This window comes from Equus asinus, chromosome 29, assembly GCF_041296235.1.
Source record: "Equus asinus isolate D_3611 breed Donkey chromosome 29, EquAss-T2T_v2, whole genome shotgun sequence".
Classification (NCBI taxonomy): domain Eukaryota; kingdom Metazoa; phylum Chordata; class Mammalia; order Perissodactyla; family Equidae; genus Equus; species Equus asinus.
The window spans coordinates 30,826,884-30,843,733 of record NC_091818.1 but is presented as its reverse complement, the minus strand read 5'-3'; the positions used below and the strand labels follow the sequence as shown (position 1 = coordinate 30,843,733).

Here is a 16,850-nt window from a genome sequence, read left to right as displayed (position 1 = left end):
TGCGCTCATGGAAAGAACAAAGTCAGGGGCCACAGGTCACAGAGGCATCTGGGGCCAATATTCATATGATATGTTTAAGGGTTATACATGGACAGTAAAGAAATCCTCAGTCAAGCCAAATATAATACTAACCCTAATCTCTGGTTACCCTTCCTTTGGAACTCAGATTTGGCCTAATAGAACCAAAGAGCTCTTGGTAAGATCACACCAGGCACACCATCCTTATACAAGCTAACGTTCATTGCACTATGGAGCTATGCCTGGGAATACTCACTTAACAATTTTTTTTTTTTAAAGATTTTATTTTTTTCCTTTTTCCTCCCCAAAGCCCCCCAGCACATAGTTGTGTATTCTTAGTTGTGGGTCCTTCTAGTTGTGGCATGTGGGGCGCTGCCTCAGTGTGGCTGGATGATTGGTGCCATGTCCGTGCCCAGGATTCGAACCAACGAAACACAGCGGAGCGCGAGAACCCAACCACTCGGCCACGGGGCCAGCCCCCACTTAACAATGTTTTTAATATGTGTGTCAGGAACATTTTCACCATTAATAGAAAACGGCAAGAAAATTTACATGGCTGTGTCAAGATTCGTTTGGTACTCTCCATATTGAACAATTTAAGCTAATGCTAGCTGAAATATCATACCCTTCCATGTAGTTACCCAATCAAGTGAACCCCTCCTTAAGACGGCTTAGCATTCGGTGGGTTATACAATCATGCCCACCATTGTTTGGAGTTTGGCATATGTGGTGTAATTCATTCTGATTTGGGAGACCACAGAATCCTAGAAACTTTGCATGGAGAATTAAATATGTCTGAACGATTCCAAGGAAACCGCAAAGGCTGACTCACCATCATTTTTGACCGAAGACCCAGTGACTCACCTTCCACTGTGAGGGACAGATACAGAAAAAGGAATCATGAAGATTGAGGCAGGTTCCACTGTTTTGGCAGGGATTGCTGCTGCAGACCTTTCTGTCAACTGTCTGAAACAAAGACAGGATGGTCAGCGAGGACATCATACTTTCAGTTGGCAGCAATGAAAGGCATGTTTCAGTGCAGGTGGGGCTGTAGGATTACATTTTACTCCTAGTCAACTGGGGTCTTCCTCTGGACTTCAAATCAATTACTTAAGTTCTTCTTCAAATCAACGCTCTTGTGGAAAAATAAAAAGTGTTTCTTATTATCGGTCTTATTCATATTTCTTTACTATTTACATACATTTAGCCAGGGATGGGATGAGGTAGGAGAGAGAAGATTCTCACTCTATTTGGAAAAGCATTGTTCGCTGGAAAAATATACGTTGGTGGACAAGAGTAAAGATTTCAAGTGTAGGAATAATAGTGGACATTCCTGTTGTACTAAGAAAATAAAATGGAAATTCCAGTTCTTTGGCTGTTTTTCTTATCTTTGTTACCTCCAGATAAGCATTTGAAATCTGATCATCTTTTGCTGCCACCCCTCCTCCCATGGGTTAAGATGACTGAACTCTTTCCACTCTAAGTCCCTTTGTTTGAAATGTGGCTGGCTTAGACACACTGCACTCTCCTGCTCACGTGACCACTTTCAGACCACAGTCACAAACAGACCTGTCTTTGTCTACCCAGCCCGGGGAATCTGACCATATGTCAGCTATCAGTTCCTTTCTTATAAGGTTTGTAATGCCTTTGGGGGCAAGGAAAGCTATTCTATTAATTTCACCTAATCATAGTCTAATTCTCTGTTTTAAAAATTAAACTAGGGACAAATTATTCACTAAGTATTTTTTATTTCTTTTATTCTTTTTTAATTGTTGTTTTATTTTTTTATTTTTGGTGATGAAGATTGGCCCTGAGCTAACATCTGTGCCAATCTTCCTCTATTTTGTATGTAAGATGCTGCCACAGCATGGCTTGATGAGTGGTGCATGGGTCTGTGCCCAGGATTTGAACTCATGAACCCCAGGCTGCCGAAGTGGAGCACATGAACTTAACCAATATGCCACCGGGCTAGCCCCAACTACATATTTTTTATATTCAGTGACTCACACAGAAAACCAAGTCTGATCCCTTCGCTTTACAAATGAAACTGAGAGCCAGAGGATAGTCCACTGACTCAGCACCATTTGTTGCAGAGCCCATTCTCTCCCCACCTTTGTCATAAGTCAGGTGACCATACATGTGGAGGTCTCTTTCTGGTCTCTGTTTTCTTCCAAAGATTATTCGGTCTATCTTTGTGCCAGTACCACAATTAGCCCTGTTCATCAAAGGACACTATTAAGAAAGCTAACCACAAACTCATTAGAAGTTTTTCTGGCAAACAAAATCAATGCTGCCAGAGGATTAAAAATTCAAAAGCCTATGGGGGGGGCGAGTTGGAGGGGGGGTGCAGCAGGAAATGGAATCAGAAGGCGGTCAGGAGGAAAACAATAGGGAATGACAGGGACTGTGGTGTCCAGAGAGCCCTTGCCCTAGCCAAAGGCATAAAGGCACTTACATTCAAAATGATCAAAAACTCTTCCCGGGGGAAGAGGAGAGGGAGGACGTTCTGAGCTAATTTTGGCCATGGCCTTCAGCTCTTGACGTTTGGTGGGAACAGTGAAGCCCTCTAGGAAAGTGAGCTCTCTAGTGCTGCGTCTTGCTCCACAGGGACAATTCCTTGCTCGTTTTCATTCACTCACCTACTCCCTTAAAAGATCAAGGCTAAGGGGGCAATTTATTGTGAAAGTTGGGAGAAGGAATACATGAACTCGATTTTCAAATTTAAAACACCAAAGAAGAGGACAATGCTTGAAACCTAATTAAAACAGATCAAGAATTTTAGGGCAGGGAGTCTTAATCTGGAATCCCCTGACTTTTATTCAGATTTTTAAATATGGGGACATTCTGTGCATTTCTCTGGGTAGACGTTTATGGCTTCCATGAAGTCTTAGAAATGCCACCTACCTACAAAAGGGGTAAAATGTCTAAAATTACAAGGACTCATTTATAAGCATGTAGTAAACTTATGGAAGATTTGCTCTAAGAAATTGTTCAGATCTAACTACCAGCAAATGTACTTTTAGTGGAATTTGGAATTTTTTTTTTTTTAAGGATTGGCACCTGGGCTAACCACTATTGCCAATCTTTTTTTTTTTTTTTTCTGCTTTATCTCCCCAAACCCCGCCTTGTACACAGTTGTATATCTTAGCTGCACGTCCTTGTAGTTGTGGGATGTGGGACGCCGCCTCAACGTGGCCTGACGAGCGGTGCCATGTCCGCGCCCAGGATCCGAACCCTGGGCTGCTGCAGCGGAGCACACGAACTTAACCACTCAGCCATGGAGCCGGCCCCTGGAATATTTTTGATGTACCCCAGACTTCTGAGTTTGATGTTAGAGAGGGTGCATGGCCTTTCAAAATTCAGTCCTTGATGCCAGAATCAGCAAGTTAGGTGGTCACTAGCTGACCGGATGTAGCACACTGAAGCCTGCCATAACATGGTGAAAGAGTGACAACGCAGGAGGAAGAGCATGTGGACTGCTGAACTCAGAGACAGAAGGCGTCACGCGCCCAGTGACCCTGGCCTGGTCACTTCAGCTCCCTGAGACTCAGGTTGCTCATCTCTACCCTGGGAAGCATCAACTGTGATGAGAATTAAGTTATGGGAAAAACCCAAGTCCTTGATACTGATCATCCATCTATCTTAAGAATACCAGCTCGGTCTATGGTTCTAGTGTATTTTCAGTGAAAGATGTTAGAGATCTAGTAGTTATGGGACTTACCTGCTGTAAGCTTTGAAGTTTTCTCTCAAGATCCACAAGCTAGTAAGGGGGAGGAAAAAGCATTAGTTAGCTTGTTCAAAGGCGCTTCACAAAACGCGTTATCCCCTTCATGTCTTTTCCTAATACCCTCTCCTTGGGACTCACTTTATCTGTTGGTTCCTTCTTTCAATGCCTTTTCCCTCCTCATTCCTCTCTGCTACAGGCTTCCCTTCTTCCCCACTCTCTTCCATCGCATAGATTTTTTAAAAGGAGGTACAACGCATAGATAAGGTGATTGGTTGCTTCTCTGTACACGGTGACTCTGGGAATTTTCATAGATGACAGAGATTCACGCATCTCACCAATAAGAAGGTTGCTATCAGAACATCTGCAAGGCCTGCTTATACAATAAGCCCTCATCACAGCATTTCCAACCTTCTGCCCATCACCACCTCTACGTCCTCTGTTAGAACATGTCACTTAGCCAAAAAGTGAATAACTACAATATCAAATTTCTAAAGAGAACACAAAGTTGGTACATCTTGTGCAAAATGGTTACTTACAAAGTTGAATTAAGGAGAACGAACCCATTTGGTCTAATGATGTGGCAGTCAGATTTACCTTGGAATTAAGCTGATAGATTTGACTAGAAATATTTTGTGGTAGACCAATTGCACTCCTTTTTAAATCCGTAATATCATCTTTGTTTTTCTGGATCTAATTTGAAAAAGAAGAAGAAGAAGAAGAAAAAGGAGTAGGAAGAGAACGTTAGTGAAAAAGTCATGTAGATGTTATAAAAATAAAATTTAAAATTTTGAGTCGTATTCTATTTTAAGCACTAAGATCTTGTCCATGATTATAAAAACCAAAACAATGCCATGTATAATAAACATAAGACTAAAATAGCCATGGTGTAATTCCATTTACCCTTTTCCATAACAATGTATCAAGCTTTTTGCTGTTTGCATTTTTGGCCATAAGAACAGTTTAAAGTGCTCCTTAAGAGGTCTGGCTTGGAATCAGAATGTTCGGGTTTTAAATCTTGGCTCAGCCATTTATTGTGTGTCCTTATGCAAGTTACTGAACTGCTGCAGGGTTCCTTTACCTCCCTTATGACTGGGGTGGTAATACAGCCAACCTTACAGGGGAGTGTGAGGGTCACATGAGGTGATGCACACAAAGGATCAAGCACAGGGGACAGCCCATGGTAAGCTCTAAATAATGCGAGTTTCTAATATTATGACTGATATACCAGCGTGTTGTATTAAATAATGAGCACAGAAAACACTCAACAGGAGAATAATTGGCCAATTCTGTTCTATGGCAAAAGGAAACTTCTCCAGTCCCCCTCCTTCCTGCTCCCCTTGTGGAGGAGTCCCTGTACCAGCCTCTGTACATTCTCTGGACTAGAGTACATAAGCCTCCACAATGAGCCACTTCCTGCTAGCATTACTCCCTCTACGCAATAGCCCTAGGGCATTGTTCTTTACAAGGACTTGTCTCACTTCCAATTATGTTCCCCTTCTGCTAAAGATTCAAGGTACAGATTAATATAGACCTGTTCAATTAGCGACCTTATATGGATATACAAAATTGCTTCAATATCTTTTCCAGTGTATTACCTGATGTAAACATTCATCAAGGTCTTCATCATTTAATTTAATTTTTCCCAGGGATCCACTTCTAAATTCAATGTTTTGAGCAGACCCAGTAAGAAACACTAAATTTCCCCTCTCTGTAGTCATTCGAGGCCTATATAATTCAAACCAGAGAACGCATCAGCAATTAGCACATATAGTTTTTAAACTTAAAGAATAAGTTTTCTCACCGAATAACTATAGACCACATATACCTTTGCTTTGTGGTCCACTCAACCAAATTCTCCCTGCTCATCTGCCATTTCTTTGTCTGCACATTTCCTGGAGATATCTCCTAGTCACTGCATACTTGGTTTAATTGCAAAATGATAAATCAATAATTTGTGTATAAGAAGGTAACTCCATACAACAGTCCAAATGTTTTCCCCTCTTTGTTTTTAACATCACTGTTTTCCTCCAGAAAACTTTAACACCTTTGCTTCTCTGGCATTCTGTGAAAACTGATGAAGAGCTACTCTAGTCTATCAGAAATAATCCATGTGTCTACTTACTGTTGGAGGTCAGAACTTCTTTTTTGTCTCTGCAGCTCAAGTCCTCCAGCTTCACCATCTAATTCAGCAAATGTCAATAAAAGAATCAAGCTCCAAAGAAAAGGTGAGGACATGTTCCTCACCAACCCTCCTGGGTTGTCAGGTAAGAGAGAGGACACTCCAACCAACCGAGTCTGGGTGGTTGAAGAAAGCAAACCAGGCAGATGTACTTTGACCTGTGGAACATCCTGCAACTTTTCAGTTCTTTCTTCTTTGCCCTAGCAGGCTACCTTATTTTTTTCTTCCTGAGGGATGTAAATGATCTTAGCTCTTCAGTACTCTTCAACTTCTGAGAGGTCAAAATCTACCTTTAAGTGATGCACAATTTAATCATTATCTGTTTGACCTTTGAAATGGTAACAATCTGCTTTGAAAATATCCACTCAAACAATCCTTGCTTAAGAAAGTAGCTACCTTTCAACAAATGGTGCTGGGAAAACTGGACGAAGTTGGGCCCTGACTTTGCATCATATACAAAAATTAACTCAAAATAAAACAAATACATAAATACAGGAGCTAAAACTATAGCACTCTTAGAAGAAAACGGAGAGAGAAAGCTTCATGATGTTGGATTTGGTGATGATTTTCTGGATATGACACCGAGCACAGGCAACAAAAGAAAAAAAAAATAGACAAATCGGACTACTTCAAAATGAAAAACTTTCATATATCAAAGACACTATCAACAGACTGAAAAGACAACTCACAGAATAGAAAAAAATATTTGCAAATCATATATATGATAAGAGGTTGATATCCAAAATATTTTATGAAGAACTCCCACAACTCAACAACAAAAATCAAATAACCCAATTAAAAAATGGGCAAAGAAAATAGACATTTCTCCAAAGAAGACATAAAAATGGTCAAAAAGCACATGAAAAGACACTCAACATCACTAGTCATTAGAGGAATGCAAATCAAAACCACAATGAGCTACTACTTTACGCCCATTAGGATGGCTGCTATCAAAAAAAAAAAAAAAAAAACACACCCAGAAAATAACAAGTGTTGGTGAGGATGTGGAGAAACTGGAACCCTTGTGCACTGTTGGGAAGAAGGTAAAATGGTGCAGCCACTATAAAACAGTATGACGGTTCCTCAGAAAATTAACCATAGAATTACCACATGACCCAGCAATTTCACTTCTGGGAATGTACCCAAAGGAATTGAAAACAGGGACTCAAAGAGGTATTTGTACAACCATATTCATACCAGCTTTGTTCACAATAGCCAAAAGGTGGAAGCAACCCAAGTATCCATCAACAGATATGAATGGATAAATAAAATGTGTTATATACACACAATGGAATACTATTCAACCTTGAAAAGGAAGGAAATTCTGACACATGCTACAACATAGATGAACCTTAAAGATATTATGCTAACTGAAATAAGCCAGAGACAAAAGGACAAATACTGTATGATTTCACTTATATGAAGAAATGGAAGTGGTCAAATTCATAGAGGCAAAAAGTAGAATGGGCAGGGGGAAGGGAGAGAGGGGAGGTATTGTTTAATGGGTACAGAGTTTCACTTTGGAAAGATGAAAAAAAGTTGTGGAAATGGATAGTGGTGATGGTCACACAACAATATGAATGTATGTAATGCCACTAAACTTTAAAAGTGATTAAAATGATAAATTTTATGTTATGTATATTTTACAATTTTCAAAAAATTGTTTTGATAAACCAGAGTTAGGAAGATGAGGTGGGAATTGATTGCTATAGAAACCACCTTAAGAAATAAAAGGATGGTTTGGCACGTAGACTCATTGGTTTAAAAAATTTAGAAAAATAGTCTATGAAAAACTTCGAAGTGCCTTTAAAATTTTAGATAGTATCTATGTAAAATAAAATCTTAAATAAGGTGGTACAGTTTGATATAATGGAGAAATGTAATAACGCTCTTTTACACCTGTTCAACCACGACAACAAAAGTAGCAAAAATAGCTGGCAAGTTGCTGTTTACTTGAGGTGATACTGAGGTCAAGTGATGAGTTTTTTGTTATTTTGTTGTTTGTTTATCCTAAGAAATGAGTATAATACAATAAATGGTATTTTGAGCTGAATACATTTCTTTAAAGTTACATTAGTCAGAGGTCTGTTTAAAAGCTTAACACCTTGGGGTGGGAGGGGAGGAAAAGCTTGACATTGAAATATTTGTCAACTTTAGAATACCATAAAGTAGGCTGGGTTAGAATCCTCCAACACAAAGGACAATTCTTTTTTTTTTTTTTTTAAAGATTTTTTTTTTTATTTTTTCCTTTTTCTCCCCAAAGCCCCCCGGTACATAGTTGTGTATTCTTCGCTGTGGGTTCTTCTAGTTGTGGCATGTGGGACGCTGCCTCAGCGTGGTCTGACGAGCAGTGCCATGTCCGCGCCCAGGATTCGAACTAACGAAACACTGGGCCGCCTGCAGCGGAGCGCGCGAACTTAACCACTCGGCCACGGGGCCAGCCCCACAAAGGACAATTCTAACTCTCTGAGCTCTGAAGATAAACTTTGCATCATTATAGCTTGCTGGAGACGACTGCACTCAACAAATCTTTTAGTGCAATAGAGAAGGTCTCCAGCACAATCTGGGTAAGAACTTCCTTCCTCCTCTACAGGATTTTCCTGTTTTACTAATGTGTTTATTATTAAACAAAGTAAAGATAATTTCCCTGCTCCTGATCTAGGCATACAATTCCTAACTGGCCCTCGTGTTAGAAAGAAAAGAAAGAAATATTATTTCAAGGTCTGACTGACTCGGTGGTAAGTTAGGGAACTTTATACAAGCAGCTCACTGACTCAGCTCTAGCTGAGATCAATAGACAAGTCAGACCGTCTGCCTGCGATGACTTGGTGGAGGCAGTATAAAAATCAATTGCTGTTTCCACAGCATTATCAGTCATTCTGTTTACCTGCCTTATTTGGAATTTCTTCAGCAAAGACAAATTGAAATAGTTTTAGAATCCGTGACTTTCAGACTTGGAAGGTAAGTAATCCACCCCCTCCCCGCCCAAGGTAACTGTTCTATAGACCTCAAATCCTTTCATTGACTAGCAAAGCTCCTGTTTCCCCCCGATCCAGAATGCATTCCACAAATATTCTGTACGTGCCCGTTATGTATTCGACATGCTACAAAATGATAGGAATACAAAGTAGAATATTGCAGATTTTTCCCTCCAAGGTCGTGACCAGGGGAGACCATACAGTTGAAGGGGTAAGAACATGGGCTCTGAAGCTCACTCATCTGGTTTTGAAGTCTAGCTCCATCACTTCCTACCACATGACCCTGTCTCTTCATCAACAGAAAGATTAAAATAACAGTATTGAAGGTGTGTAAAAGGTTTAGCACATTTGGTCTCTGGCACGTAATAAATGTCCACTAAATATAAACTGTTACTATCATGTAAATAAACATAATAATACCTCTCCTTCCTCTTCCACCTCTTGGGTTTGGGTCCCTTCAAGCAAGAAATGATAGAAGAATTCACAGTTGAGTTTAAAATCTTGGGTACAAGGAAAATCAGGGACGTCTAATCCTCCCTCTTATAGAAGGGGATTCCAGAACAGAGACATGCATTGGGGACTTTAAGGGAGGAAGACAGATAGCTGACCGGCAGCTACGGGAGTGAGGCAAAGGTAAATGATGTCTGAGAACCAGACAAGGCGGCTCCAGGGAGCAAGGAAGAACCCCACATGGGTGGGTGGAGAGCAAGATTAGATTTAAACCCAAGAGTCTTTGAGAGAGCAGGGGCTTGCTCCTCCAAAGGGAACAATCTCTTCCTTGAGGTGGAGCTGAGGAAACGAGGACAGGGTTTGTTCCGGGGCTGTCGGTCTCGGGGAGGGGACCAAGTGTGAAAGTACACCGAAGAAAGCCCTTACATGCTTTTTTTGCATTCATTAAAATAAAATTATTAATTCTGAACACTGATAATATCAATGACATTTACACATCTTGAGTTTGTAAAGGCGTCCGTTGTACTCTTGATTTCTACTTACCAGCCTTCACTGTCTCATATCTTCAACAAGTTGCCTGCAAATGTGTTTTGCTTTGTTGCAGATATTACACGTGGTAAATGGAATTAGGGTTATAACTGTTTCTCCATAAGTATGTTCATTGTATTGCTAATCAATAATTCATGGCCTGGGGCCAGCCTAGTGTTGCAGCAGTTAAGTTTGCACATTCCGCTTTGGCAGCCCAGGGTTCACGGGTTAGGATCCCAGGTGAGAACATATGCACCACTTGTCAAGCCATGCTGTGGCAGGCATCCCACATATTTTAAAAAAAAAAAAACAAAGTAGAGGAAGATGAGCATGGATATTAGCCCAGGGCCAGTCCTCCTCAGCAAAAAGACGAGGATTGGTGGCAGATATTAGCTCAGGGCTAATCTTTCTCAAAAGATAAATAAACAAATAAAAATAATTCGTGGCCTCTTGACTTCTGATCCCAATCCTGCCTCCTGGTCTCACCTTCCTACCTCTTCTTCCTCCTGGCCCCACAACTCTTCTTATAGAATTCTCAGTGTCCTTCTCTTCCTCCCTCCCTCCTTATAAAACCAGCAGAATGCAATGATGAACATCAGAATTATCTTCTCCTTTCTTCTTCCCTTAACTTCTCCAAGACATCTTTGTGCAATCTTTGCGCCTTCTGCACCATCCACTTCACCTGCCTTTTATATTTTGAATCCTCAGTTCCCCCACTTTTAGTAATCATCAACACAATACACAAATGAAATGCACAAATGACTCACAAATCAAAAAGGTACATGAAAGTAAATTCCAATATATTAGAATTTCACATGAGGGGAATTGCTGGTGAAGAAGGGATCACTGTAATCAGAACACTGATAAGGACCACAAAACAAACTGAAAAAAGCCAATAAAGAACAGAAAGGGCAATGCAGGCTTCCCAGGAGCCCAGCTGAGTCTTATAGGATGAATGTGTTCTCCTGGCAATGTGGTGGGACTGGGAGTTTCAGACAGAGAAAATGGTACATCCAAAGCTTTCCAGTTAGGAAAGAGTTCAGCATGGGTAGAAAAGCATGGATTTGTGGGAGATGAAATTTTTTAAATAAACAGGAAGTCAGATCAAGAAAGACCTTGAAATGCCATTGTAATGAGCTTAGATTTTATTTTGCTTTTAAATAATGGAGATGTATGAGAGTATTTAAGGCAGAGGATTAACGTGGTCATGTTTGCATTGTACAAGCATCCTTGTGGAGCCAAGTCTCAGACCCAGAGTTTGTGAGTAGGTTGGATACAATTAAAGAGAGGTGACTTGGGGAGGTCCCAGTTAAGGCAGTGGGCAGAGAGAGCAGGAGACATTCAGGAAACAGGATCTACCAAAAAAAAATATTTGGGCCATTAAGAGAGAGGGGGGAGTTGATGCTCAGGTTTCTTGCTTGAGAAATTGGAAACAGAGAGTTGTCAATAATTAAATACGAGACAATAATCGGGGGAGGGAGGTTTTGGAGAAAAGATAGTGAGTGGATGCATAGAGATCTGAGGAACATCCACCATCCCCTGGGGTCTCACAGCCTCACTCTGCATGAGTGTTAGTCATCAGTGATGGGTGTATTCTACCCTTCTCTCATTCTTCCCTTCTCTGGAAGGCCTAGACCACAGCCTTGATAGTCAAAAGTGTGGTCCATGGATCCAGCACAGGCATCATGTAGGCGCTCATCAGAAATGCAAAATCTCAAGTTTGACCTCAGACCTGCTGAATCCAAATCTGCATTTTACAAAGACCCTCCCTCCCTGACCCAGGGGGTGAAGCATCTTCACTCAAGAAGAGAGTCACATGGTCTCCACCACTGCACCTGTATTTCTATTTCTCTATTTTTCTTAAATTGATTTGATTTCCATAACTTTCTACTTTCTACCTCTTCTTTTGTTCTACTTTCTGAGAAATTCTTTGTATTTATCTTTTAAAATTTACATTGATTTAAAAAACATTTTGCTACGTCATTTTTAATTTCAAAAACTGTCTTGTTCTTGTTTCATAGTTATAACATCTTTTACTCTAAAAATATTAGAGTTGCTTTTTGAAGTTTTCTTCTGTTTAGTGCATAGCCTCTGATTTCCCTAAGTCCTTTTTCTCTTCTATTCCATGTTGGAGTCTTTCTTCAAATACCTATTGATCCTTATGGGTTCCTTTAAGACTAAGACACTGAAGAGTGGATGATAAGCTGTGTGCATGGATAGTGTTCGTAACTAGTAGGGTTTATCACAAGGTGATAGAATGGCAAGCTGGCAATTTCACTGGGGAACCACAAATGTCAATTTTTGAAGGTATTTTTACCCTGGGGACATTCACTCTTTTCAGAAAAAAATCCTCCAGTTGATGAGGAGTATTTTAGACTGGTTACTTTTAAAAATTGCAGACGGGAAGGAGGCTCTGAGGAGTAGAATTTACTTACCCTTTGTTAAGAGACATTTACATTGTAAAGGAAATCTCCATTTGTAAAGGTGTCTCCCTCTCTGTACCAGGAAGTAGGGGGGATGACCCTATCTCTAGAAACTCTTAATCAATGCCAAAGGCAAGGACTTAAATCTGCATCTTGTTTACTGTACTTGTGTGGTAATCTACCATGATCGACTTCCCCTCCACCCCTAACATCCTCCTTTGTCTGTAGCTAAAAATAATATTTAAGGTGGTTGCTTCAGCCATTTACTTAATCCGGTTTGATTCTTATCTAAAAATTATAGGACCACTCAATAACCAGACCCCGCCTGCACTGATACCATTTTAACAACTTTTTTTACATATTCTTTTCTTTGTTTTGTAAAGAGATAACTCACATACCTATGCCCTAAATTTAGCCCTACCCTCAACCCATGTTTGCAGCAGCAGCTCTGACTGCCCATGGGTCCTGTCCCCATGCCTCCTGCAGCTCTTTACTGCCCATGGGTCCTGACCCCATGGCAGCAGCAGCTCGATTGCCCACGGGTCCTGTCCCCATGGCAGCAGCTCTTTACTGCCCATGGGTACTGTCCCCATGCTATTCCACACTATTCTCTAAATAAAAGAGCACTACTGCCAGACCTTGAGAGTCCAAGAAATCTTTCTTTTGACTCTTCAGCTCACCGACCCTGCATCACAGTTTTCTGTCCGGATGAGGAAACTTGGCTAGAAATTTTACTGCTAAGTGTGTAGACTTTATGTAGCCCCTTGTTTTCCATCTTTTCTCCAAATTCTTGAAGAGCCCTCAATGCTATATTAATAAAATTCCTATAACTGTTATTTTATAGGGTCCATTGTTCATTCTTACTAGCTTCATCCAAATTCCATTGTTTTATGGTCTTGATAAGAATTTATTGCAGACCTATGACATCCTCAGCAACGAGGGAAATTCAAAAGAAGTAAAGGTCATGACCTTCTCCGGTTTGCAATAAAGGCATATCTGCAAATCTAGACAGCTGTAATAAAGCAACATCATAAATATGGGTGTGACAACATGGGACAAAATATATACTAGTATGCTGTTAGGAAAACAGCATGTACCAAACTGAGAATGAGGTCCTAAACCCAGGCTGGGCAGACTATAGACACAGTGGCTGTGTAAGTCCAGGAGGGTCATTTTGGAGAAAGTGTTTGGGTAAACATGGGGGCATTGATTAAGGGCCTTAAGTGGCAGGTTAAAGAATTTCAATTTAACCTTTTTTGATTTAATAGGGAGCTGCTCTTGTATTTTGAGAGAAATAATCCTTACGTGATATTTCTGGCAGGCCAGCTGAACCTATCTAGAGGGCTGGCTCAGTGAGAGAGTCCTGAGAATGAGGAGAGAAGGCTGAAATGGAGAAGCGCTTTGGAGGAAGAATGGCAACCTTCTCATACCCTATATTCTAGCTCCCATCTCATTTTATAGCTTCAGTCTGGTTTTGTTACTTTCTTTAGTCCTTTTTCATTTTCATATCGGTTTAAAACAGAACACTGTAGAATTAATCTGTGTTTTTAATGTTAATGGAAACATTTGTGAATATAATGATCTCTTTTAACCTTTATGACACTTAACACATTCTCTTCTTCAGGGACATAACATTGCCTAAGAGGTACATTAACATATGACTTTCATGATTTTCTACAAAATTTCTGAGTAATACAATATTGCTCCAATTGTCTATTCATTTTCCATGAAGGATTACATAAAATAATTATGCAAATTAATGTAGGTTTAAAACTATTCATTTGCTCCTTTTATGGGAAATGTGTTACCTCCTAGGAAATTACCAAATCCACTACTGCGATGAATTGATCTTTTTGAATGCAGTGTGGTCTTGACTCAGGGAGCATAATCCAGGCATTTCTTCTCCATGCTCATTACTCAGTGATTGCAATTATCCTTGAGCAGAATGAAAAAGAATTATGAGTTAATCATTACCATTTGAATAATTCAGGTTTGGCAGAGATTTTCCTGAAAAGGTACATTATTTTTTATTGAGAGTTTGGAGGACTTTTCTGCTTTTCTCAGAATGTTTTTCAAAAGTAAAATAATCCCTATATAAACAAAGAGAATATAATCAGAAAATTCATATCCAGAGGCAGGGATGTAATAGAAGAATAGGGTTTCAGGTAAGGAGCACATGGGTGCTAATGGCACATGTACACACACACACACACACACACACACACACACACACAATCTACATATTAACTCAAGCTAAGGTCATATGTTCTAGAAAACATAAAATATGTACTGGGGGGTCTCGTGTCATTGTGAGACAAGAACTGGTTAAGGATATCGCACATAGCAGAGGAAACACAAATTGCTACGATTAATGGCTCCAAAAGCCAGTGAGGAAATACAATACAGTTTTCTTGACCTCCAACAGCTCTTGACACCAGGAGTTTAGCACTTCCCCTGGATTAATCCAAACTTGATTTCCACGCAGGCCTGAAGCAGTGAAGTGGAGGTGATCTTTGGTGAAGACCATGGGTAAACCCTCCTGACATCCCTTTCCAAGGTAAGCTAAGAAAAACAAAATAAGTGTTCTACTGGGTGACTCCTAAAATTCCCTGAACAAGGCAATGAAGTGAACGATTTAGACACTATTTGTACTATAAACAAAGGAAAATGCCAGATGGCACCAACACTTCATTTTGAGTGACTGTAGAGGTGTGGGTGGTAAACAATTGCAACCTGTATTGGATTTGATCTTTGGAAAGAGGGAAATGCATTTTTCTAACAATAGGTTGTGTTTGATGAGAGGAAAAGAGCAAGTGAGGTGAGCCTGTCGCCATTGAGGGGAAAGGAAAGAAGAGTTTAGGGTACTTGGTGTGCTCCGGACCTCTGCCTCTTGTGCTTTTAATTGGAAAGATATGAATAGAAGCGGTACAGAGAGGCACCTTATCTGGGGACGAGAGGCTCTGCTTCACCGATGTGATTTACGATGGGAGGAGTGTTTTAACAAGGCTGATGCCTTACAAAGGGCAATCACTCCCAGGAGATTCCTTAATTGAAGTGCCACAGAGATCTGTGGGAAGATATAAGGTGTTGTCATCAAGGGCAGGAAGAAGGATGAGATGACCTCACCTCTCAGTCTTTTTCAGGGCCATTATTCTAAGATCTATAAAAACCAAAGCCTTTGTCCCTTTGTCTGTTTTCTTTTATAGGCTTGGGCTATATTTACTACAGAAGTATTGCTAAATCAGGCTTTGTCAACAATTCCTAGACCCTGTTTAGAGGAGGCATAAACAATCCCCTTGGGGTTATTTACACAATTCTGGTATGAAATACTTTTCCTGTAACAGCTATCGTGCTTTTCTTGTTTAGGTTGACTGATAGAATTAATCCAGCAATTCCCCAAGTCATGAAAGCCCATGATGATACCGCTATAATACTCAGCATACTCATATTCAAGTCAGATTAATTGGACAATTCTTTATTAGGTACTCACTATTTGTCAGCATCTGAGAGAGGTGCCGAGGAGACAGAACTGGGTAAGATACAGCCTCTGTCCTGGAGGAAAAAAGTCTGGGGAGGAGACTGTATTACATGCCATTGGAACGCAAACGAAGTAGTGACTTGAAAGCTAGTTTACAATGATCAGTCTCTATGATAGAGACTTGGAATAAAGTATTGGTTTTGAATGAAAGAATATTTTTAATTATAAAGGTAATATAACAATATTACATTCGATTTGCAAAGTATAAACAAGAAAAACTAGAATTTAATTACTCTAATGTAACTCATCTATTATTTTATTCCAATTTATTTTTAGATGAATAATTTCACATAGTTATAATCATAGGATATAATGTATAAAAATGTGCCTCTTCCTCTCTTTGTTTTATTTCACACAAGCCTAATTCACTGTCACTACCTGGTCTCCCTAACTATAACTGTAAAAAGCTACATAAAGTTTTATATAAATATGGAGAGACATAGAGACAAAGAGAAACAGAGACAGAGAGGTACAATTCATATACCATAAAGTTCACCCTATTTAAGTGTACAATTAAATGCTTTTTAGTATATTCACAGAGTTGTACCACCAACACCACTGTCTAATTCCAGAATTTTTTCATCACCCCAAAAAGAAATCCTGTACCTCTCAATTCTCCTCTTTCCCCTTTCCCTGGGTATCACTAATCTACCTTGCCTATTCTAGACATTTCATATGAAAAGAAATCGCACAGTATGTGCTGTTTTGCATCTGGCTTCTTTCACTTAGCATAATGTTTTCAAGGTTCATCTACGTTGTAGTATGTATCAGTACTTTGTTCCTTTTTATGGCTGAATCCATCGTACTAATATACACATTTTGTTTACCCATTTATCAATTGATGAACACAGTCATTTCCACTTTTTGGCTATTGTGAATAATGTGTTGTGAACACTCATGTACCAGTGTGTGTGGACATATGTTTTCAGTTCTCTTGGGTATATACGTAGGAGCAGAATTGTTGGGTCACATGGTCACTCAAATTTTGAGGAACTGCCAAACTGTTTTT

General features: G+C 39.9%; 1 protein-coding gene across 1 annotated transcript in view; it reads right to left on the bottom strand.

The window, feature by feature from the left end:
* CUBN (cubilin) overlaps nucleotides 1–6,116 on the bottom strand; it is a 256,171-nt gene extending 250,055 nt beyond the window's left edge. Inside the window, exons 1-5 of the mRNA XM_044762035.2 lie at nucleotides 5,868–6,116; nucleotides 5,341–5,470; nucleotides 4,340–4,435; nucleotides 3,740–3,778; nucleotides 883–984 (exon numbers count right to left, since the gene is read on the bottom strand). Of these exons, the coding sequence (XP_044617970.2) occupies nucleotides 883–984; nucleotides 3,740–3,778; nucleotides 4,340–4,435; nucleotides 5,341–5,470; nucleotides 5,868–5,980 (480 nt within the window). The 5' untranslated portion in view covers nucleotides 5,981–6,116. The remainder of the gene's footprint in view (nucleotides 1–882; nucleotides 985–3,739; nucleotides 3,779–4,339; nucleotides 4,436–5,340; nucleotides 5,471–5,867) is intronic.
* Nucleotides 6,117–16,850: the final 10,734 nt, after the last annotated feature.